The sequence below is a fragment of the Rhopilema esculentum genome, chromosome 10 (genome assembly GCF_057945365.1).
Source record: "Rhopilema esculentum isolate cy_ngs chromosome 10, ASM5794536v1, whole genome shotgun sequence".
In the NCBI taxonomy this organism is placed as follows: Eukaryota; Metazoa; Cnidaria; class Scyphozoa; order Rhizostomeae; family Rhizostomatidae; genus Rhopilema; species Rhopilema esculentum.
The window spans coordinates 7,247,752-7,272,118 of record NC_142824.1 but is presented as its reverse complement, the minus strand read 5'-3'; the positions used below and the strand labels follow the sequence as shown (position 1 = coordinate 7,272,118).

At 36.2% G+C, this 24,367-nt stretch overlaps 3 protein-coding genes across 3 annotated transcripts in view; 1 reads left to right on the top strand and 2 right to left on the bottom strand.

Annotated features, from left to right (window-relative positions):
* Nucleotides 1–13,498, top strand: part of LOC135694495 (AP-5 complex subunit mu-1) — a 28,893-nt gene extending 15,395 nt beyond the window's left edge. Inside the window, exon 14 of the mRNA XM_089110872.1 lies at nt 896–13,498. Coding sequence (XP_088966998.1) covers nt 896–957 — 62 coding nt within the window. The 3' untranslated portion in view covers nt 958–13,498. The remainder of the gene's footprint in view (nt 1–895) is intronic.
* LOC148959270 (transcription factor A, mitochondrial-like) lies at nt 8,946–11,912 on the bottom strand. The gene is made up of 2 exons (XM_089110876.1): nt 10,569–11,912; nt 8,946–9,429 (listed from the first exon to the last, which is right to left on the bottom strand). Exons 1-2 carry the CDS (start codon nt 10,859–10,861, stop codon nt 9,042–9,044), a joined length of 681 nt encoding a protein of 226 aa, XP_088967002.1. The 5' UTR covers nt 10,862–11,912; the 3' UTR covers nt 8,946–9,041.
* On the bottom strand, nt 13,042–21,158 carry LOC148959269 (uncharacterized). Its single transcript, XM_089110875.1, has 3 exons — nt 21,001–21,158; nt 15,089–15,280; nt 13,042–13,770 (listed from the first exon to the last, which is right to left on the bottom strand). Exons 1-3 carry the CDS (start codon nt 21,050–21,052, stop codon nt 13,235–13,237), a joined length of 780 nt encoding a protein of 259 aa, XP_088967001.1. The 5' UTR covers nt 21,053–21,158; the 3' UTR covers nt 13,042–13,234.
* Between the last annotated feature and the right edge of the window lie 3,209 nt (nt 21,159–24,367).

The following is a 24,367-nucleotide window of genomic DNA, read 5'->3' as shown; positions in this document are numbered from 1 at the left end:
AAAAATATTCACATTCTTGAGACATTCATGATGAAATAAAAACTAAAAGGCTGAAACAGTTCAATCTTGAATAAAAACTGGACTCTGAAATGCTTGTTGTGGACTTTGTTGCTCCAAGGAAAACGGACTTGGTTTAAAACTTTTGAATACTGTTAATTTTTTTAGATATTTGGAAAATCACTTTTTACATGAGAGATTCCTCGCCTTACACAATTCAGGATTTAAACGTTAGTAGAACTGTGAAGGAAATAGACAGTTTTAGAATATGGTCAGCCACCTATGACGTTGAATAAAGGGAAATTGTCACGTAAAAATGCCATGGCTTTTTCAAACACATTTACAAAATGGGTGTTTTTCCAAATTCTTAGGGGTGTGATCAGCAAAAAATATCGTCCTTTTTTGCCTACCAATCTTCCAAATCTGGCTACGCCACAGTTAAAAACCAAATCTCAAAAATGGGCGTTTCCATCAGTTACCAGTGACCTGAAGGGTGTGGCACCAAAATTAGTGTCTAACACCCCCCCCCCATCATTGTTGCTTCAAACCGCCCCTGGTTTCTGGACTAAAAATTTCACAAGCTGGCAAGCTATGTTTATTTGTTATCCAATGTATTATAATCTGATATATCAAACAGACTTCGTAGGTGCAGCTATAATTCTGCGAATATACACGAAGATGATTATAACCTGAATATAACATATCTAAAGTCATCATCCCAACGTAAATTATATATTTATATTATCTGAATTGTGTTCTACCTAAAAATGTCTGGTCCTTCCTTTTCCAGCTTAGATTTCATATTAAATAATGAAGACGAGAGGATTTACAATATTTAATATTCCTTCAAATGCTAGACTTTTAAATCTTTTTCAAACGAAGTTTACTTTCATTTTAGCTGCTGAATTCGCTTGTCAGGAATGCAAAGTTTGGAACTCGCTTTGTGATCCAATTTGTTGACTGTCCTTCCTGATCAATCTATGATAAAGTCTTCGATAAATTTTTACGGTTTGTGGTTTAAATTTTTAATGTTCAAAAATCTAAATTCAAAAATTTAAATTTAAGTCATTGCTCAATTTTTCTAGATTTTGTAATTTAAATAGAAAGTGGGTTTTCGATACGATATTTGTTAAATCGAAGCAGTAAAAATTATATTTGAATTATTTGTGTAGACTAAGGTAACAAATTCATTGCATTTAGTACTGCTTTTGGCTGAGCATTTTCAAAACTTGGAACCATCATTTCAATCTTTTTTATACGAGTCCCTTTTAAATTTTGATGATTCTTAGTAGCTTTAGAGCATATTTTTGTCAGAAAAAGAGTTAATATCTAAAGTATGAAAATAGGTGGAAGACGTTAGTCCCAGATATTGGGTTTTTACAATGGATTCTTCCATTCTGCCCATAACTTAAAGTTCTATCCCGTATTCTGATGTTACTTTCCCTGGTATTTACTTTGATTTGGCGAAAGGATGTTGATTATCCTTCGAATATTACTTCACGATTAGATCTGTCTTTCAAAGCCCTTAACTGGCCACTGAATGCTTATAGAGAGTCAACGGACACGAGTCCTGTAATTCAAAAATATTCTCAAATTCAATTCAGTCTGAATTAGAATCGAGCTGTATCCTAGAACATAATCTCTGGAAACAAAGAACACGAGTATTGTTTGTTTGGATATTTATAGATGTGAAGTCTGCTAGTTTTTAGTCTGTTGAATTTCTTCAGCTAACAGCTATAGTACGAAAGATGTTTCCACATAATTTACCAACTGTGCTCAAATTGTCTTAGCTGAATGGACTGTAGCGTTTCACCATCTCTCTAATTGATTCATATTGCTAGCAATAAAGAAAATTTTCTTAAGCAGAGAGCATCTTGATGTGACGATAACCAACAGAGAATGTTGTCGTGCTGTTATGCCTAGAGACGGTATAAGTCACAGCAACCACATATACCACTTGATTGTGAGAAAAGCTTGTTGACAGCTGAAAGTAGATTAGTTGTTTGATTTATTGTGTATCCACCCATTTCACGAAAATTTTAATTACCTGATTGAAAATACCGGCATATGGTCTCAAAATCCTTAGATCTAGCTGCTAAAAATACTTGAAGTAGAGCCATTGAATGCAACAATGGTGAAAAGCTTTTTAAGTGGCGAATTAATTTCCTTTAGGATCCCGCAAATGCTATCTAATCCATCAGCAGCTGTTACATTTTGCGCTACTTTTTTCGATATGTTATCGTCAGTCATCATTCTTGACTTTTTGTATTTAATGTTGTCAAGTTTATCCGTCAAGGAATTATTTTGAAGTCATTCACTTCTAATTAAACCTACGAATAATTGAGTCGATAATAGAAAATCGAAAATATCTGTGGTATAATTTTTTCGTGAATTCAAGATTTATGATAATTTAATCAATAGACATAAGCCTATAAACATCAACAATGCAGTTATTTGAAAAGAAATAACCAAATAATAGAAATTTCCAATTTGCGTATTAGCAGCTCCCGCCCTAAAAGTGTCAATCTCTTTGCGTTGTGATTATTCATATATGCTTTATTTTGTCTTTATTAGTCAGTTTGGTAATTCAGAATGAAATGTCCTCAAGGATCAATTCTCGAGCCTTTTTTTGGAAAGTTGTGTGGTGCATTTTTGGGTGTAATAGTAATAATTCTTCTGCCAAAAAATTGAAAAGGTCGATCTTGCAAACAGCTAGTGATACTCTCAATTCTGGTTGACAATTTATGCTAGTGAAAGCCGTCTTCCTTATGCCAGACACATGTTACTATCATTTTACTTTTGCACTCTATCCTTTAGTCTCAATGTTAGCACTTCATCCACCAAAAGCCGTTGATGTATGAAATTATGTGGTATTGTTTCAAAAACAAAGAAATGCGCAATGCGTTTGATAAACAGGTTCTTGCACAAATTGTCATTCTTTTCACCACCGTGTGTCATTTAACGTAAAAACAAGTTCTTATATACGCAACGTAAAGAAATTTATTTGTACATTAACAAAACTAAAAATGTCTCATATACTCGTCACGTGCACTGGCATCGTAAAACCAGTTAACTGCTTAAATTAAGACTGTTTGAAAACAAACTACAAAACGTTAGGAGAAGTTGAAAGAATTGTACTCCTCACTTGGCACGTTTGCGTATAATCGAAGAAACCTGGCCTGTGTTTCTGACATTTAAAGACGGTGAAACACGTTTCTGCGGGCACTGAAAAGCATGTGTTTACTTCCATGTGACAAATTCAAGAAGACCTAGAGGAACGTTAAGACTCTGGTTTAGACCTGGCAATCAACAAAGACCAATAAGACACCGATTCGGCTTTGATGCAAGTTGGAGAAGCTGTTTCATCCAACCCCGTTACACTAAACTTTGGTTCAGGCTTTAAAAAATTTATTGCATATTAAAACAAGGAAAGCTCATTATTTAATGTAGAATTTGTGGTCAAATTATTGTCGTCAGTTTGCAGTCAACTTGATCACCATAAGGGCTTAATTCTGTTTAATTTTCGTAAAGGGTGACTGTCGTAGCTGTGCAATTAGCTTAGCTCCAATCTTTGACACAGTCGTTGAACCACATGTCGGGTAGCATGCATGTACAGCTGAATATCTTCCCACTCTCTCCGATCAAATCAAGTGTGATGTTAGTTTGTAGCAGATATACCATTGAACAGTAGGGGGATAACGATATTGTCAACGTCTGTCCGGGATTCTAGGCTAATAGTTGGTTCTTTTCCACTCGAGTTAAGTTTCGTTATGAACTTTAATACTACATAACTAAATTTATAGAATCAGTTATGATGATTATTATAGCTTGCAAAGTTTTGCTAATATTTTATTTCAAACAGTCGTTGTCATGTTAAAATAGCTCACGCAATACCCATTAAATTAATCACCAACATATACAGATGCACAGGCATTCATTTTATAACGGTTTCTAATTGTCATTGCCAATGGGCGGAAATCTACTTCCGCCTGTTAATGGCGATAAAGGGGAACTCGTACAACTTCTGTCATAATCGCTGTCACCGAATTCGACTTCGACAAAGCTGCTACAACTGCTTTTAAAAGATGACATACTCATTCTGTTTACTTCATTGCCTCCGTTCGTATTCTGAATCGAACAGTCAAAACAGGAAAGTGAGAGAGCAGGCTTTCTGCATCCAAGCAGTCGTTTTTGAGCTACAAGCCCCGGTCCGGGAAGGGAGATTTTCTTTTTAAAGCCACGAGGTACCATTCTTGCAGGATGATCTTGCATTCCATAGAAAGACGCGTCCTCGGCACTCAATCTTGTTGAATAAGTAGGTGTAAAGTTTCTTGTATGGTTACTGCTGCAATCCGAGTACTTGCGAACAGGGCTTTTTGACTTTAGGAAATCGCTAGATTGGGGTTGAGTTGCTTGAAAACTTTGTCGCTCGCGATGACTTGGTATATCAAGGTGCAATGAATTGAACTGGCGCTCGTCTAGACTACGAGAAAACTTCGCTTGGGCACTTAGGTTGTTCAGCAATTGGTTATCGTTAACGTCGAGACCTTGATGGCTGTTTGTTGATGTCCGAGAGGTCTTTTCTCGTTTAGATATCGGAATTTTATTGAAGTCGGATTCTTCATCAGTGATCTTTACAATGACGTCATTACCAATCCTTTCGAAAACCTCGTCTTCGTCATCTTCTTCATCCGGACTGTGCTGCAAGTTTTCGTAGTAATTCGAAAGTTTGCTCTTTTGGGTGTACCTATTGTAGAGAACCTGATCTTCAAGATATCTGTTTAGCAAAGCTTTTTTGAAACTCCTTTCCTCGGCTTGCTCTGATCTTGAGTCGTTTGTTTCCATTTGCACCCAAAAGAGATGTACATCCAGAACCATTTAAAAAAAAAGTTAGGCAGCAATCTGTTAATGATATGTACGTTAACTTTTTGCTTTCAAAATGTTAAAATGAAGAAAACCTACGATTCTTGGTGCATTGCAATTATTTATATCTGCGATGAGCAACCAAGCCACGAAAAGTGTTTTGTATTCCTTTGCTTTTAACGTTGAAGATGAAAACAGTTATCAATTTACTTGTAGCTATTGATGTTGAGAAAAAATCGTTCAAGAGAAGCGCTGAACAGCAGGTAGACTTTTCAAGCATCCACGTATTTCTTTCTTCTCTGAGCGCTAATGAGAGTCTCGCTGTTAATGTTAGAGAAAACAGCCGATGGTTACACAGCACTGCGAGAAAAGAACGTGAGGTGTGAATTCAGATGGTACATTTCCAGGTTGTTTTTGAAACAAGCATTATCTAAGCCGTTATTTGAAGAGAGAAATGGTAATTTAGCCATGTTGTATAAATAAGTCATTGAGAAATGCAACATAGAAGCAAAAATTGTCAATAATTTCTGTTGGTTTTAATCACTGAATCTTGTAACGACATTTTGCATGAAACCGGCAATATTAAAAAAAATCCACAAATAATTTTTTCGATGTTTACCTGGAATAGCAAAGCAGAAGATGTCACCAATTACCAGTCGACGAAGTGTCTCTTCCCCTTCAGTACCACATTATACTTTAGCACTGCTAACATTCAACTTCTTTTGACTTATGAGAGTATGGGACTTGTCAAGGCAGGTTGCTTTTAAATCCCAGCGTCTTCCTCAACTTTTCTGTATGACGTTGATGATATAGCGACGTCTTTACGAGGCGTTCTCTAAGCCATCCACAAACAAAACAGAGAGGCCAACATATTTGCATTTACATAATTAGGATAGAATTTTGGTAGATGTTTCGTCCTTTTTGGTGCTAAATTGGCTTGCTTTAAGCAAATAGTAGACACAATGTTTACAGTATTTTGCAAAACGACACGATTTCCAGCGCAGACATTTGAATATGGTCATGAAGATAGTAACCTTTGTAATGTCCTCGTAATTCTGTTGCGGCAAAAGCTTTGAAAAATTAATAACTCCAGCTAATCGTTCAATCAAAGAGATTATACTTTGCTATAAAAATTGTTTGATGTTGTTTTTGATTTGATTTCAGTTGCTCATTAACAATGGCACTTTGCAATGCATTACGTTTTGCTTCCAGGCATCCATACAATCCTTATACCAGCTAGATCTCATAGCTGGCCGTCCAGTTCCCATGCTATTGCGATTACAAAGAGTGAAATTTCCACGCGGCCGTCGCTCATTGTATGACGATCTATGCACAACGGTATACTCATCAACGAATTAAATCATACTAATTCATAGATTCACTGTGTACAAATTTGTCACAAAGAGTCCTGTCATTTATGTAACCGGTCTCATGTGGCGGCAAACATTTGCACGAAATAGACGTGTTGCTTTTTCATCAAATGTGGGCATTTCATGCGACGGATCATTCTGTTTATTAGATTTGCGAGCTAAGTTCAATGTTACAAGCATGTGTGCGGGGTCGTTCACCTATTACGTGATTGACCTTTTCACAGTTTTGACTGAACGAACCCCCTGTGATTACATTGTCATTTATTGGCCCCCATCTTTTCCGAAAAGGTTTACTCTCAATAGGACTATAAAAAACGCATTTCAATTTTGTTGTGAACCCACGATAGGAACTACGCTATAGGAACTACACACAATATTTACGGACTTATTATACTGGTATTCCACGCATTTCTATCTAAGACTGTATTACATTTACGTCTGAGAGTGTAAGAAACAAACCTGTCAAATTTATATGTCTTTTGTCTTGAAGGAATTAAACGAGAAAGTTCTGAGATGTTCAACATGCTCGGTAATGCAAAAAATTTTGCCTACCATATCGAAAACATTTCCATCAACATTTATTGATTCTGGAATACTGACTGGTTTTCCGCCAGATCACTGCTCCGAGATACTTCTTGAGACGAACACCTGCCTTCTTCGTCAATCTCACTGACAATATTTCCTTTTATATGTTGCATTTTGTTTGCTTTGCATACACTTTTGTGATGTTCCAGGACAGTTAAGGGATATGCATCTTTCGCATATTTTCTTTGCATCAATAGGTAGCAGTGATCTTAGGAATGTTCAGCTTCAGTGATGACATGATAAACAAGGAGTGGAACAGGAATCTGAAAGTAGCTTTTCCAAGTCAATTTTCGAGTTTGTTTTCAGATGTACGCCTATAGGTTTTGAAGGAAGGAATCGGTAGGGAAAAACTGTGAATAAGATATTGGAGAATAGACAACAGGAGAAATCAGAGCTTTTCACAATTTGAAACTTAAACTGGCAGATATAAACAACTTGCCCTCTTCAGATTGTAGTGTAGTGACGTATGTATCACAGAAGTGTGTCTAGGATCGTCACGTGACGAGCATCGCAGGCTGGAAATTAAAATGGCTACTAGGTAGGCTCGTTCATAAATCATTGTCCCTTTGTTCGCTTGAATGACAAAATGGTCAAATATATTGTAAGTGCCATTTATAGAGATGACTCGATGACTTTGTGTTCTTTCCCCATATGAAGTAGCTGTTGCCTAGCCTTAATGTTTTAATTGCTTATAATTCCTGACTGGTTCTTAAAATTTGCTGTTGGTGTTGGGGATTTGCTTATAAAATTCCTCGAACCATCCTGATGAGGTAGTAATTTGCGATATTTTTCCGCTTGTAATGTTTATCTTTAAACCAAGCCCCTTGGCCAGTTACAAGTTGCGTAATCATTAAACAAATGTTGCTAATGCTGTACAATCATCTGCTTATTTACGCGGAGGCATCATAAGGCCTACAAGTTTTGCTTCGTTTCATCTTCAACATTCAGCTTTTTATGTTACAAGTCCAAAAAGCTGAAAGGTAGCATCTCAGCTTAGTCTGAGCTTACTGTACAAACTAAAGATAGCATTGTTCTCCTTTAAATGGCATTTGTCGTCGTCCATCCTTGCTTGAGCGAAATTTATTGGAGCTTCCTTTAGACATAGGAAGTAAAACCATGGTCATGTGTAGTTCTAATAAATATCGAAGGTAAGGGTTCCAAAATACGAGCATTGTGGAGCTCCTAACTCAATTTCTTCCCAGGTGCTGAACATCTCCTAATGTGCGGCTACCCGTTCACGGTTGTGTGATAGAAGACCAAGTAGCTTTCATGCCTACTCATAAGTGAGATCTGCTTTGCGCTTATAAAGTAACAACATTGATGAGATATCCTATAATAGGTGTTGCATATCACACTGACAAAGGACAAGAAACATAAGAGATCCAATTTACTATATTCCAATATTTTTTGGTGCACCATGGGCAGGCTTAACTTACATAGGGATTCCTCAAAGAAACTGCGCTCCAATCAAAGAAAATAAATTCTGAGTTTGTTATGAGTCGTACTTTTGTAACATTATACATTTATCGAGGAAGCCTTGAGCCGTTCTTTCTGTGGCACTTTCAAGCAAAGAATAAAGTTGAGCAACACTATTTTGTGGTTGAGCCACACTTTCAACACTTCCAGATTCTCTTTGATTCCCTGTTCCGTATTTTAGCAATAACAGCTTCGAGTCTTGAGACGCAGAGTTTTGTTTTCAAAATAAGGGCACCTGTTTTCCCGGCATGCTTTGCGCTACAGTAAACAAACTATTGTTTTTTAATGAAAGCAAAGCCTCACAGGGAATTGAAAAATTTGTACACTGGGAATTTATGGTATGGTGTGGTATGGTGGTATGGTGTGGTATGGTATGGTGTGGTGTGGTGTGGTATGGTATGGTGTGGTATGGTATGGTATGTACTTTGATCTGATGGCGAGTACTTTGATCTGATGAGGCATTATCCTTTCTCTGATTTTTTTATAAACAGAATGCATGATAGAGTTAGCTTATTTCAGAAATTATATAATAATAGAGTTAATTGGCTATAGTGCTGATGCAAGAGGTTATTTTTTGAGTCAATCAATAATGACTTCATCAAAGTCTTCAAAGTTTACAAATTTCAGCATAAGACAGCGAAAATATAGAAAAACTGAAACCTGAAGTAAATGCAATCAGATACATTAAAAAACTGTACATTCAACAGCAGTTCACCAACAAGCTAAAAGAGTGTAGTGGAAAGATTTCAGTTAACTTTTCTTCCATGCCTCTAAATCTGTCAAATATTGATTGTGTAAATGCTTTCTCATATTCTTGAAACGCTCCCTTTGAAAATCTGGCAAGGCTTTCCATTTTTCTGAAGCACTTTTAAACAGGTCAGGTCCTTTCAAGCCCTCAAAGCTGCCCCTCTCAAGTTCCTGCTGGAAATACAACTGAAATGCACTTCCTGGTCGTTTGGGCATTTTTGAAGCTAAATCATCTGTTGATTGCTTGGTTAATTGTCTTTTTTCTTTGGCATCAGCTTTCAGTAAAAGCTCTTTCATTTTGATTCTATTTCTTTCAACCTCTGAGAGTGAATCTAGAAATGCTTCATATTTTGCTCGACTCCTCATCCAATTCTCCCTCTCTGAATCTGACCTTTAGAAAAAGAGACTTACTAATAAAAAGAGATATTTACTAATTTCACACAATACTGTTAATACAAGAATTTGTTAACACTTTCTTACTATAATTGAATATATTGTTCGATAGTTGATAAAATTATAAAATGGATGCATTTTTAAATTTTGTAGTAGCAGAGTAAGAAAGTTATTTGGCATTCAATGGGAACATCATGAATTGAAGTAAACCTTTACCTGCCTAAGCAATTTTGAAGAAATTAAAGGAAACAATTGCCTATATGTTACAACTTGGGCACCATCTACTTTTGTAGTCTCGCTGTCTTGGTGTTCATTTGAATAAATATGCGACACATATTTTAAAGAATGAAAGTGAGGTTGAGGCTTTTAGTTTTGGTTTCCTCTTGGGTTTGAAGCATCTGCTCTGGGGGCTGCATAGACCAGTTCTCTTAAATAACTTTCTAAGATTTTACTTCAAAATTGATATGCTAACAACATAATTTGTCATCCTTAGTAAAAATGAGAAATGCTGTTGCTTCCATCGCTCCATCAGCATACATAGGTAATGTTGCATGATATAGCTTATCTTCATTCACCAATCCGGGTCAATATCATCGAGTTTGTATCTCGCTATCCACAGACCTTTCTTGAAAATGGACTTAAGATTTGAAATCATTGTCTTGAAATTAGTTTATACTGAAAACTTGCTGTTTGGACCATTCAGTTGCGAGTTACTTTGTTTTGAACATTTAGGTATTTCTTAAAATTTTGTCCTGGGATTTGCCGCTGTAGTGAAAAAAATTCATTACAGCAACAAATTCAAATGAAATGAATAGGAAAAGCAAAATTTTGAAAATAAGATAATTTGCTACCTGACGGCCCAAACAACATGAAATTTTCAGCACAGACTAACTTCAACATGAAGATTCCAATTCTATGATCTGTTTTTGGCAAATACGAAGATACAAAATGGCCGGAACAGAGAATATTCCTGCACAAAGTTTCCTCAAGGTCTATTGGTCCAAGCAGGCAAGCTGTTGCCCCCAAATAATTTGCATTGACCATTTACTTTGGCGGTACCATTTTTTACAATTGATTCCTATGTATTTTACAAATTTTAGAGACAGTGTGACCGCTTCCAATAGGCTTATAGCATACCTCGCACGATAAATATCTTTACGTTCCTCACTAAGGTCATTCCATTCTGCTGCCACTCTTTTGAATCTGTCCCTCGGATTTTCTTGACTTTGGCCTTGTTGCTTTCCCTCCGTTTTCTCCTTCATGAATAGCTGGTAACCAGTGGGCGGAGCTTTTTTTGGTTTTTCGGGGGCAATCTTCTGTCCAACAGTTATTAAACGCGATGCATTGTTGTAGACATTTCCTAGAAAACACCTCTTTAAAGGAGCTGATGCTGCAAAGGAGAAATGGCCTAGCAATTGTAGTTTGTTCATTTTCTGCCTCAAGTCTTCTCTATAGATTACTTAGGCCAAATGAGCTTAGGCCACTTTGCCAGAGTCACAGGGGAACAGGACATTACTATCCAAAACCACTGATCGGGGGGCTTAACATGCTAAAAACCAAGATCAGGGCAATTTCTTGTAGGGTTTAAAGTACATCTTGGAAATTATGGGGGGGGGGGTAAAGCCCTCTCAATCCCCCACCCAGAGCAGCTCACGCGGTCCCTGTATGCTTGCTAAATTGATGTTTCCCAACAGAGAGACAATTCTTCTAACTAATAGCGACTAATTTTTCTACAGCAATTTGTATAAAATTGAATTGTCAAGGGTAAAAATGTGAGTTCATGAACATTGACAATATGAGATATCTCAAGTTCACCTCAACCCGGCTCTATTAGACTTAAAACTAAACCAACTCAAACGTCAGATTTTTAATGTAAGATTAAAGTATATGAATTATTTCAAACGAGCGCGAGTCTAGAATAAAATAGAACTTCTCACTAGAGTAAGCATGGGGCCTGGTGCAGTATAATTAACCACGAGCTCCAACCTAGAGGTTCTTGATTATTTTTTGCCCCACCGGCCATTTTTACCACGAGCCCCCACTGCAATTATTCAGTATGGGTTTCTAGCTGATCCACCAGTTTTTATACTTTTGAGTTGCTTGAAATAAAAAATCGGCGCTTATCATTGCACGAGTAACTCCAAAAGAAGGGGACAGGGGCACATTTATGGCACATAAGGCGTGGACTTGCTACAAGTCTCTCTCTATCCATTTAGTAATCTGAAGGCGTGAAACTCGGAGCAGCAACTTCTTAGAACCATTTTGTTCTATACATCAAACGCGTACATTTCTTTGTTATATATACTGTTCCTGATTTATAAGCAATCCATTCTACTTTATGGCCCATCCACTTCTGAAACTATCAAAATATCAAAATTTATGGAAATTTTCGAGAACTGATATTTGATCACGGGAATGATTCAATCATATACGAAAACTTGAATGAATCGCGTTCTGAGGCAAATAACAAAAATAGCTATTTTAATTATAGTTCATCCCTACCCGTCCTAGGAAAGGATGTAGCAGCAAGAAGTTGGATAGCACAAGGTCGAAGACGAAAATTATGTACTTGTCCTTTTCCAAAAAGCTATCCAACCAGAACTGATATTTGATCACGGGAATGATTCAATCATATACGAAAACTTGAATGAATCGCGTTCTGAGGCAAATAACAAAAACAGCTATTTTAATTATAGTTCATCCCTACCCGTCCTAGGAAAGGATGTAGCAGCAAGAAGTTGGATAGCACAAGGTCGAAGACGAAAATTATGTACTTGTCCTTTTCCAAAAAGCTATCCAACCAGAACTGATATTTGATCACGGGAATGATTCAATCATATACGAAAACTTGAATGAATCGCGTTCTGAGGCAAATAACAAAAACAGCTATTTTAATTATAGTTCATCCCTACCCGTCCTAGTAAAGGATGTAGCAGCAAGGAGTTGGATAGCACAAGGTCGAAGACGAAAAATCATGTACTTGTCCTTTTCCAAAAAGCTATCCAAACAGTAGCGGAGCTTGAACAGCTGTAGCAAAAGGAATGAACAAGCCTTTGATTAACTAAATGTGGTTGTTCCTAAAAATATCTTAACAGAATTTGGAAAACATATTTGGCTGTCGAAAATATAAGTCTAAGATTTTGCTGATCCCATTTTTCTTCTCCAGACAACGATGTACATTATGGCATCGTCCCATATATTGGCATGCTCATGTTAATATCCTAAAACTACGTCAAATCTATCATCTATCGATGCAACAATATTTTGTTTTATTCATATTACTCTGAGTTGCTGATGATTGTGATTATCAAAATTGCACAGCTTTTCAATTTCATAGACCGTGTTTTCTAAATTCTAATCCCTTTAAAAAAGAAGGCAGTACAGGCATATACCTCAGCTAAGGTAAGGTTTTGGTCCTTTTAGGAAACTCGGCTTTTCAAGAATTCATACTTTGTTATAAGTCTTTAAAGCCTTTGAATTTCGAGAGGTATTGATAAATCTTAAAAAAATTAAAGTGAAAAGTTTCCGTTTTAATGTCAAGAAGGCTTTCATAACTTTAATACTCTTTGAAACATTATGCAGGTAAAATCAAATCAAATAAAGACAACCGTAATAGTAGAGTGTTTCTTTAAGAAATGCATCCAAGTTACACAAATCTGCATTTACTGTTACAAAAAATCAAGCGAGTGAAATTGTCAACCACAAATTAAAAATAATGCAACAGTGGAGTAAGAAATAAGCACACTAAGATTTAATGTTAGATCAGCATTTTCTCATCATAGGAAAAGGCGTGTGTCAAGCAATTAGTGCAGCAAGAAAGCAAAGCATGCAAAAACCAGGGTGAAAACCATCAAAGGTTCCCTACAATTTCCACTGTTGCCTTTAGTTGTTGGGGCAACCTTCGACGTTGTTGTGGGCTGGACTGTGCTTTTGACATCATCGCATGTTTCCGCAACATTGCTGAATTTATTGACAGTGAGGCTCCCTCTAACCGGATTGGTGTTGTTTGGATACTGTTGGAAATATGTTGCAAGAACGTCTGTTCCCTGAAATACGATGTTAGAAAGGCAGCCCTCGAAAAAATTACCCGATATCACTGATTCATTTCTATAGCCAGCGATATAAATGGTAACTTGGGAAAGGTCCCATTTTTCACTGCCTTTTACAATAATACCATAGCCAGGATTGCTTTGAAGATTTTGTTCCCAGTCTCCACTGCTGGAAAGTGATTGGCTCAGGGTTGTTGTAAAATCAAACGCATATCCAAAATCCGAACCAGGAACTTTCGTTGAAACAACTGCAAAGCTTTGGCCTCTTCGGAGTTCGTTAGTTATTGAACCTGAAATTATCAAGAAAGAAGTTGCTAGAAAAGGAATACTGCGGGTCTGCAGCTAAAAACAATAATTTAGTGTATCTGCCAAGAAACTAGGTTAGAATATATGGAATGGAACCATTTGAACATGGTCTTTATTCGTTAGTGCAAGGTTTTACGAGCATCTCGAACTGTAAATTTCACGATGACATCCAGACATCCAGGGGCATAATGAAGTTTAGGGCACTTTAGTTCGATAACTAAGGGCCCCCGAGCAAAAGGGGCCCCAAATTATTTCAAAATCCATGTTTTAAAGACTACACTCATGTTTACCTCAATGTAAAACGTTTAAAGATTTTCAACAGAATCTTCTATAACTCAGCTCCCCCTAGTTAAAGAGGGAATCGCAATTTTTCATTTTGCTATTGTGTTTGACATGCTGTACAGCTTTGGATTGGACTTTTTAGCCCCGTATCAGTGTATTTTCGAAGGATAGGGCCCCAGATGCTTTCGTTACGCCATTGATGACGTCTCACACTTCATCATACCGTAAATCCTCAACTACGGGTACTTTGATTTTCATTTTGTTTGATATTCAGAAAATGTTATTAGTTGCAAATAAAACAAACTCGAAAATGGCAAAAAAGCTACAAAACGAAATATTGGTGTTGCAACATGACAGGGGTGCCATAGAGGGGAGTTCGTCTAGTTAATCCCCCTAGTTACAACTCGGAGAGATATCATGGGGGAAGCTTAGTATGAAGTCTATAATGGCAACTCCTCATTATGCTGTAGTTTTTCTGTAAACGTGTAATTTCGCATGAGTCTTTCTGTGTCGGTGAATAATTTGAATGATTTTTTTAAACAAAAGAAAATGCAAGCATATTAGATGTACCCATGGTCGTGATCATGGTTGTGGCTTCTAAAAAATGCTTACAGCACAGCCCCTCCCCTAACTTTTAGGATGGCATTTTCGATCCCCTGTATTCGTCCAGCTACAAACTTTGTTAAACAATTAAACCAAGTGATAATTCATTATTTTAGCCTTTTTAAATCTTCCTAGACATTTCCCTTAAGACTTTGATGTGCTAACTTTCATGTTCAAATGGTATTATTGTTTGATGTATCTAATTTTCATGTTCAAACCTTTTTACAACATATCTAACTAGAGATAAGGTTGCTGAAATCTGGCTCTTTCAGTGAATACAAGAACTGATTATAGCTTTGGCTAAATATAGATAAAAGTGCCATTTCTATTCTATGATTCAGGTCTCTGATAATAGTTCAATTTCTTGGTAAATGTCATTAGAAGTATGTTCAAAGCATTGAATTTTGCATTTCTTACCTTTGTTGGCAGAAACTTGAAACTTCAAATCTCCATTTGCATCCTCGACTGCAATGAGCACATTTTTCAGCATGCTCCCTGCCTTGGTTGAAAACTTACCAGTTATTGATATCTTGTTCGTCGTATTGAAATCAGTTGATGCTTTGTATACAAAATACCCATTTCCAGAAGTCTTCCAACCTTGTCTGCAATCTGTTAATAAATGAAGATGTTGTCTTGCAGTAACAAAAATTCCAAGTCAACATAGGCGTACGAGAGGTAGGGGCTGGGAGAGCTGCAGCCTCGTAATCAGGCAACATTTACAGCATGTCAAGCTTCATTCAGGGAGTTCTATCTTAATAAAGAAACACTTTCGGGCATGGTCCGTAATAACCCCCCCCCTCCCTAAACGCCTTGCATCTACTACACCCATGCAAATAAATTTCAGGCATTTAAACCCATTTCAAAAACCAGGTCTTTTATGGCACAAGGAGATACACGTTTTATGGGTGTAGATACATGTTTATGAAATGTTATTGCTTTTTTGTTTTAAAAATATAATCAGACAAAAAAATGAAAAATATTAAATAATATTCATAAACGTCCAGGCTTTCAATATGAATGTGCTTACATAACTGTAAAATCTAGGTATCACCTTTTTATAAAATATATTTTTAGATAATGATACGCCTTTTTTATCAACTGACATAAGTATGTTACTTTACATCTGTCTCAAAAAATATCTATAAGTGAAAAACAAGCTACATTTTTCCCAAAAGGCTAGTTGAGTGCCCCAATTTCCTTACCATTAACGCCAATTTTTAATCCATTAAAAATGAAGAAGGTTTTGTATTGTATTTGTAGTAATTTTTGCTTAGCGGGAGGAAGCTTGACAATATTCCTGGACTCTGCAGTAAATTTTAACGCAAAAGGACCATTTCGCTTCGATACATCATATCTTGTCTCGCCGAACCTCAGCTAACCTTTGCATTCTCAAAAACCTGGGCAAGAGTTATATAGTAGTAAATGAGGAACACCGCAACGCGACGAGAATGAAAAACTACAAACATACATAAATCAGTTATGGCTAATATTTCGCCCCAGCAGACGGGGCTTCACCAAAGCAGAAGTAAACGAACACGTATGCCGGGGCGAAATATCAGCCATAACTTATTTATGTGTGTTTGTAGTTGCTCATTCTCTTCGCGTTGCGGTGTTCGTTATTTACTGCTTATTTACTACAATTTTATCGATTTTTCGCTGCAAGCATACTTTCGGAGCCCGTTGAGCAGCCTGCTATCGTGGCCTCTCTTTTATTCACACACAAGAGTAACATTGACAGCCTTTCTAAAAATTTTTTAAGAAGGACCGAACGATCTTTTTCCGATTCTGCCGAACCTAAAGCCTTTTGGAGTAGTTTTTGCCTCGCCCTCTAATCCGCAATGATCTGGATTCAAATTCTAGAATCATCCACACCCCTTCAAAAATGTGTGGTTGTTGATCCAGACCTGTGATCTATTGTGATCTATTACTCTCTGGTCTGGGTTTTATGCCATGTTTCACTATAAGCCTTCCTCAAACAGACACTTGGCAGGTATTATAACTGCATGAAAGTATTTCTTCACACACATTTATAAAAGATTTCGAAACAGAGTTCTTTTTGCAACAATACGCGGGGAGCAATAGCGGCGCAACGGTAGGAGGAGTGGTAGAACACGTCCCCCAGTTATCGTCAGGATCAATTTTGTATTTTGTTGTATTTTGTATTCGATGAGAAAATGTTGGGGGAGGGGTAATATTTTTGTGACGTATTTTTGTTATGTTATTGTCAAGAAACTGCGTGGTTTTTTAGATACCCCCTGACGTTTGACTACCAGTACCTTAATCTTGATTGACATTTTAATGCTTGAACAATATATGATCGTATATACTTGTTCCTGTAAAATCGACGTTGAGTTGCAAGCCTAGAGAGCCTGAGTAAAGATTACATTATTAAGGATCTCTTATCTTTCGAAGGAAATTGCTTTTATTGTGTATATAGTTAAGGTTTGTATATAGTTATACTTTTGTTGGATAGTTGGATAATCGGGTGAAGTTTTTGTACAACGGGTGAATTACTCTCGAGCTATTCTTTGAAACTTGGTGTGAGGCCTACCCGCGTTCCCCACCCCAAGAAGTTATCTTGTGAAAACATATGACAGTTATCTTTTGATTTCAAACTGTCTTTACGTAACCAAATCATAGTTATGGACGTTTCCTATTGTTAAAGGGGTGATTTCTGACAGTAAATAGGCTGGGCAAAATTTGTTTTGTCCTCCTCTTCCAGATTCTACTGGCTGGCACCGGCACTGGGCGAGGGGGCAAGTCAACACCTTTCTTGTCTGACAAATTTAACAGCTTGCCCTTTTTTATGTCCCTTTCTTTTGAGAGCAACCATTTCTAATAACCAAGGCGTTTCACTCTTCTTTTCCAGACCCAGAACTGTAAACGATTCAAAATACTACAAAAGATTTGATTCGTCACTGACTTGCTTTGCTAAAGGGCTGTCAGGATCTCTTATTAGTTTCACTTTAAAGAAATTTGCAACCCAGCAATAGCTCTCCCTTACTAGCGACAAATAGCATCGAATGCTAGATTTGTTATTGCTATACTTTTCTTAATAAGCATCGACTCATTTCTAAAAAAATATTGCGAGAAATGTATGCGACGTACGCTCTGTTTTTAATAAAAACCAGATAATTTTTGTCGAGCCTCGATGTTCTTAACTTTTTGATAATTTTAGGCTCAAATGTTCTTAATTATAAGAGTCATTTTTTGGCAAATAGTTGAGAAGTTACATACTGTATATAGTTTCTATGACGTTTTACTGGGTAAAGTTAAAAAATAACAGGGCCGACGAAACGTATTTGAAAGTGGAGGGGCCAAAATATCAAAGTCTTGAAAGGGCTTAGGAAAGGCCGCCACCATGGTTGGCGGCAAGAAAAATTTTAGAATCATGGTGCATTAGGGATGGCCAAAAACTGTATCTAAAATTAAATTTGACTGAAGGTGTCGCATAGTCGCGTCTATTGTGATGTTGACTTGAAATAGAAAAGTTTTGCAAAGTTTTAGAATAACCACTATCATATAGCTCGTAATGAAACCTTTTTCGTAATGAAAACTAAAAATAAAAAGTTAAGCAATTTTGTACAGTTAAGATATAACTTTGTAACATCTGATCTTAACTTTTTCGAAAATGAAGTGCTTTGACAAAAATTTGAAAAACCTTTAAACTGGGCTTGTCAAAATGGGTTTAAATATAATTTATAACTGCGTCGATATTTTCTCTTTCTTAGTAGGAATGGATTATCCAAACGATCAAACTCTGAAGTTTTCTTGATTTGACTTTTTAAGAACAAATCTGCCCTTACTTTATTTCTAATATCCTCATAAAAGTTCTTTCCAGCCGTTTCATTTCGTTCAACAGCTGATTTCTCTCTTTTTTTAATGTTTCTGAGAAAGTTTTCGTTAACAAATAGACCTTGTGTGCCAAGTTTAGGCAATGGAAAAAACGAAACTCCGTCCATTTTTGCCAGCACTGGACTAGTTTTCTCGATCTATTTGCTAAGCCAAGCTGTTAGTCGTTGTAAAACTTGGACAATGACCGATTTCTTCGATCTAATTCCCATATTCAATTTATGTATGTCTTCTATGGTAAAGACATAGCAACCAAGGTAAAGCTAAGGACACATTTAAGAGAATACTAGGCAAAGTTACTTACAGAATCATACTACATTTTTTCCACTTTTACCTAAAAGTTTTCCTTAGCTCTGCAGAAAAGTTGGGGGGGGGCATGGCCCCACCGGCCTCCCGGTTTCGCAGGCCCTGAATAAAGCAATGGCTGCTATTTTTTATGGGCAAACTCATCAATTTTTTCTGTCAAGAGAATGCCGGTGCAGTTGTTTTTTTTAAATTTCATATCTGAAGCTGATCATGTTCTAGCCTTGTTCCTATTTTTGTGCAAATCGAGCCTCAGTGTTCTTATAAAGTGTCTTCTTATAAAAAAATTCGTTCAAGGTAGCTTTTCGCTGGCCAAACGTTGCGTAATCTTTAAGATCGAGTAAAATGATATTTGAATGAACTTGTAACCATGTGACCAGGAGGCGGTGTAAAACGGAAGTTTGAACTATTCCAGAATAGTTCAAACTTCCGTTTTACACCGTCTCGTTTTACACTGCTCACACAGGAGAGTGAGCAGCTGGATCCAGACAGAATATACAACCCTGGCTAGCGATTATAAGGAGAGGCATATCACTTTATGACAATCTGGAGAAAAATATTTTTATTTTCGGAAGAACTTCAAAGAATCCCTAAAAATCCTACTTATGGATCCAAGTTGGCGTTGTCAGTTTTTATCGTCACATTTTCCAAAAATGGATCATAGAACTGTAATTTTTATGTTGAAGGAAGTCTGTGCCGAAAAATGTTGATGGGGTACCGTGAATTGTTCTAAACCCCATGCATCACTTGGAAAGAATCATATACTCCTTCTTGATGCAAATCCATTATTCAAAACGCTTTTTTGCGCAGAATTGTTGCATATGTTCAAGGTATTCTGTCGTATTACATGGGTCCTAAAAACAGATACAATTAGCACGAGGACTATTAAACACAAAGCTAACAAAGTTAGAAAACAAAACATATTTAAACAAGATAAAACACAAAGAAAATGTTCAAAAAAGGCTTCCCAGTCAAGAAGAGCTGCCATTACATAGGACCCGTTAGAGAAAACTTTCCAAAGTTGCGTTAGAGTAAACTTTCTAAAAACCGTCTAACCTATTATTGAAAAAAGGTGGGGGGGGGTGGGGTATAGACCCTGCTAGCCCAATTGCATGCATATTTAAAAAGTATTCTTTCCTCCCAGCAGTGCTGCTACGCGTAGGGATTTCTACCTACAGTAGGGATTTTGAGGGTTTTGTAGGTTGTAGGGAAAACCTACGGTATAAATCTTGAAATGTAGGTATTTTTTCGAAATTTGTAGGTAAATTTTCTCGGAAAATGCAGGTGGGCTCTAGGCAAGGGAAACCACAATTAGAAAATGCGCGAAAATTATGTGGAAGTGCAAAAATTAGTTCTAAAAGTATTATTTCTCTATTCTAAAGAATTTTTTCGACCAAAATATTGAAAAGCAGCCTCAATCTACCATGAATATTTCGCTGGTTTGCCCCCCTGAGCGATTTGAAATACAGCTATAGAACAATAGGATTTAAATACAAAATTATAAAGTGGATGATCTATTTGCCTTTTCTTATCATGCAATGCCCCAACCGCAAACATCTAGCAACAGCATTGGAAAGAAGACACCGCCGAGGGCCTTCCGTAGGTAAAAGTAGGTTTTTTCAAAATTCGTAGGTAATTGTGGGTAGAAAATTGAGTTGCTAAGCTTCGTAGGTTGTGCGTAGGTATGAATTTGTAACTAATGTGGTAGGTGGTAGGTAGAAATTTTATACTGTGCGTGGCAGCACTGTCCCAGCAATGTCATGTAGTTTATGGGTGTGCCCTTTCTGCTATCTTCGTCCTACTCTACATTACTGGCAAATCGTGTTTCAAACTGTGCCACGGCTATCGAAAGTATTTGGGTAAGGTCCACCTGCTTGAACCTGCTACAGACCTGGGAGGATTTTGGCCTAAAAAGCATCGGCAAAGAAAAAAATATTTACTTTAGCAAATAAATGTAAGTTAAAGAAATAAACCACAACGAAACAAAAGAGTTTGGTTCTCCATATGTGCAGTGTAAGGGCATGGCATTCACGAAATCAGTCTAGCACTGAAGACTGAAATTGTCAAATTGGATACCGATTTAAGAATTGCAATACCATAGGCTAAAAGTAATCTGCTTGCACGCCGCGATTGATTGCGTGCATTAGAACTCAAATAATATAAGCTGTTATTACCTGTATGGGTTAACGCACAACTTAGAAGAAATACAAAGGCCAGTTTCTCCATTGCTCTTCACGATGGTTTTGTAACCTTATACTTCTACTAAATGCAGCAAGGCAAGAGGCGCACTAGACGGAAGCAGCGATCTTGTCGTGTTTGAGGAGCACGCACGCGTCATCAGTCATGTCAAAGTCAGTCAACACAGATTCTCGACACAAATCCGGAATGTTGGGCAATCCGCGGAACGCAGGATTATTGGATCCAGTGAATTTGGGACGCTAAAATTATCAGACAGAAGGAGCCTCCATAATTTTTAACCGTTCAAAAAATTTTATTTCACGGACTTTTGCCCACTGAAAAATTTTGTACTATAAAAATCACACCAAAGTTTTTCACTATTTGAAAATGGAAGGTCTTGCTCACAAACATTTAGCATCCTCATCATGCATAAAAATTACCATACTGTCCCCTGTCATACTATTGTAGCCAACATCGATACTGTTGTTTGTGCTAAAGGGGGTTTCCAAGTCACATTTGCCGACAGAGTGGGCGAGTCATCCTTTATTTGCTGACAAGTTTGGAAATTGGCCGACAAAGCACCCTTAAATGGCAAAGTTTTCACAAAGAATTTTTTCAAGAAGGTTACACACCCCGCATGTCCCTATAGCAAAAAACCTGCCTACTAAATTTACCACTCTTTTTTAAGCTCCCCTTATCAAGAAAAGATTTATGCCCCTGGTGTCAAACGAAGAAAACAAGTGCATTAATTGGGTCTATTGATGGGTGTGATGACAATAAGATTGTGTGCATTAAATACGGTCCATGTACATATTTACTTGAGGGCGTTTAAAAGCATTCGAAATTTGTTTCGAAGATGTCCCGAGATATCAATTGATCCTGTTAACTCTGAGGAAGATGAGGACATAATTTCCTTAGGACTTTATTATTTTTTAAAGAAAGCAGAATAACTGATTAATTTTAAAAAACTTTCGAAGCTGCTAGCAAAGTTTTTGAGAATATTTGTATGACATTGTGTGGGCATTTTTATAACATTTTTAAATTAAATTTTTAAGAAGCCCTCTCTCCAATAAGCCCCCCATTTTTTAAGCCCCCATTGAAAAGATAAATCAGCCCAAGGGGGCTTAGTAGAGCTTTTACGGCATTTACTTTGGCATTCAATTTATTATTTTTTAAGGCAGAAATGATTACTTTGCTTTTCGTCTGCTATGATGAGCTTTGTTGTTATTGTGGAGTGATTCTGAACTTTAACTTATCTTACTGTGAAAACTTTTTACTCATTACATCTTCACTGAAAAGTTAATTGAATCGTTCAGCAGAATTCAGATTTTTTTACCTGCAACTTTTGCATTAGAAATTGAGCTAGAGAACTTTTAATGTTTTAGGAAAGATCTATGTTCTCTCTAGATTACAATTATAGAATTTTCGAAAAAGAAATTTCAAAAAATGAAATTGAAGTAAAAAATTGTATTGAAGAAAGATTTTCAATCGTTTCAAATTGTTGCAATGCCCTTTTCTTCAATGCTAAAATTTTATACCTCAAAATTCTACAGGTTTCGCAAAACCAGCCTACAGCCCTCAATAATATAAAAATAAGTACCAATACCTTCACAAGTTCTATAACGCTATTTCGAAGAAAAAAGTCCTAAGGAATATTTTTACTTTTGGCAAATAAATTCCAGCCTATTATAGATTTGATAGTAAATTTGTCAGCCCTTCTGATAGTTTTGCAAATCATTTAAATAATTTCAAAGCGGATTTCATTGCCCTCAAATGTGTTTTACTGTCATATGGCTGTTGAATTTTCAATCTTGATTTCAAACATTCCTACACACTTCGCTGCTCTCTGATCCACTTTACTGCCATATTTTGAAAAATAAACTCTTGAAGAATATCTTAAATTTTTGGTGAAAAATCTAAGCCTATAGACTTCTCAAAATGATAAAAAATTCCGAATTTCTTGCTAGTTTAAAGTACTGCCAGTAGTATCGTAAATTATTTTGTTGTTATCAAATACGTTTAACTGCTACTTTGAGAAAAAAAAAGTTCTGAGGGAAATCTTAAAATTTTGGCACAAAATCGAGCCTATGGGCTTGCAAAAATGATAAAAAAAATTCTTAATTTTTTGTTAGGATAAGGTACAGCCAATAGTATCGTAAATTACTTTTCGCTGGTTTTAAGATACTACATATCATTTCAATTGGTTCTAAAAATTCTTTCACTGCTATCAAATATATTTTACTGCTACTTTGAGAAAAAAGAAGTCCTGGGGAAAATCTTGAATTTTTGGCACAAAATCCAAGCCTATAGACTAGCCAAAATGATAAAAAATACTGATTTTTTGCTGGTTTTAAGATACTACATATCATTTCAATTGGTTCTAAAAATTCTTTCACTGCTATCAAATATATTTTACTGCTACTTTGAGAAAAAAGAAGTCCTGGGGAAAATCTTGAATTTTTGGCACAAATCCAAGGCTATAGACTAGCCAAAATGATAAAAAATACTGAATTTTTGCTGGTTTTAAGGTTCTGCAAATCATTTCAATTGGTTCTAAAAATTCTTTCACTGCTATCAAATATATTTTACTGCTACTTTGAGAAAAAAGAAGTCCTGGGGAAAATTTTGAATTTTTGGCACAAATCCAAGGCTATAGACTAGCCAAAATTATAAAAAATACTGATTTTTTGCTGGTTTTAAGATACTACATATCATTTCAATTGGTTCTAAAAATACTTTCACTGCTATCAAATATATTTTACTGCTACTTTGAGAAAAAAGAAGTCCTGGGGAAAATCTTGAATTTTTGGCACAAATCCAAGGCTATAGACTAGCCAAAATGATAAAAAATACTGAATTTTTGCTGGTTTTAAGGTTCTGCAAATCATTTCAATTGGTTCTAAAAATTCTTTCACTGCTATCAAATATATTTTACTGCTACTTTGAGAAAAAAGAAGTCCTGGGGAAAATCTTGAATTTTTGGCACAAATCCAAGGCTATAGACTAGCCAAAATGATAAAAAATATTGAATTTTTGCTGGTTTTAAGGTTCTGCAAATCATTTCTATTGGTTCTAAAAATTCTTTCGCTGCCGTCAAATGCATTTTACTGCTACTTTGAAAAGAAAGGAGTTTTAATCTTGAATATTTAACACAAAATCCAAGCCTATAGACTAGCCAAAATGATAAAAAATACTGAATTTTTTGTTCGTTTAAATATAAATTATTTTGCTGCTATCAAAAAATTTTTTCTGCTTAAAAAGTCTTAATATTTTCGGCACAAGTCTTTATAATATTAATACTAATATTTTCGGTACAAAACCCAAGGCTATAGACTTGAAAAATGATTAAAAAAAATTGAATTT

Bases quoted from the DNA above. Each gene is read 5' to 3' on its own strand.
- LOC148959270 (XM_089110876.1), bottom strand. From the start codon at position 10,861: ATGAACAAACTACAATTGCTAGGCCATTTCTCCTTTGCAGCATCAGCT. The intron at 9,430-10,568 runs GTATGCTATAAG...CTTTTTCTAAAG, and splicing joins AAAGATATTTATCGTGCGAG to GTCAGATTCAGAGAGGGAGA.
- LOC148959269 (XM_089110875.1), bottom strand. From the start codon at position 21,052: ATGGAGAAACTGGCCTTTGTATTTCTTCTAAGTTGTGCGTTAACCCAT. The intron at 15,281-21,000 runs GTAATAACAGCT...ATTTATTAACAG, and splicing joins TTGTGCGTTAACCCATACAG to ATTGCAGACAAGGTTGGAAG. The intron at 13,771-15,088 runs GTAAGAAATGCA...TGATAATTTCAG, and splicing joins TCAAGTTTCTGCCAACAAAG to GTTCAATAACTAACGAACTC.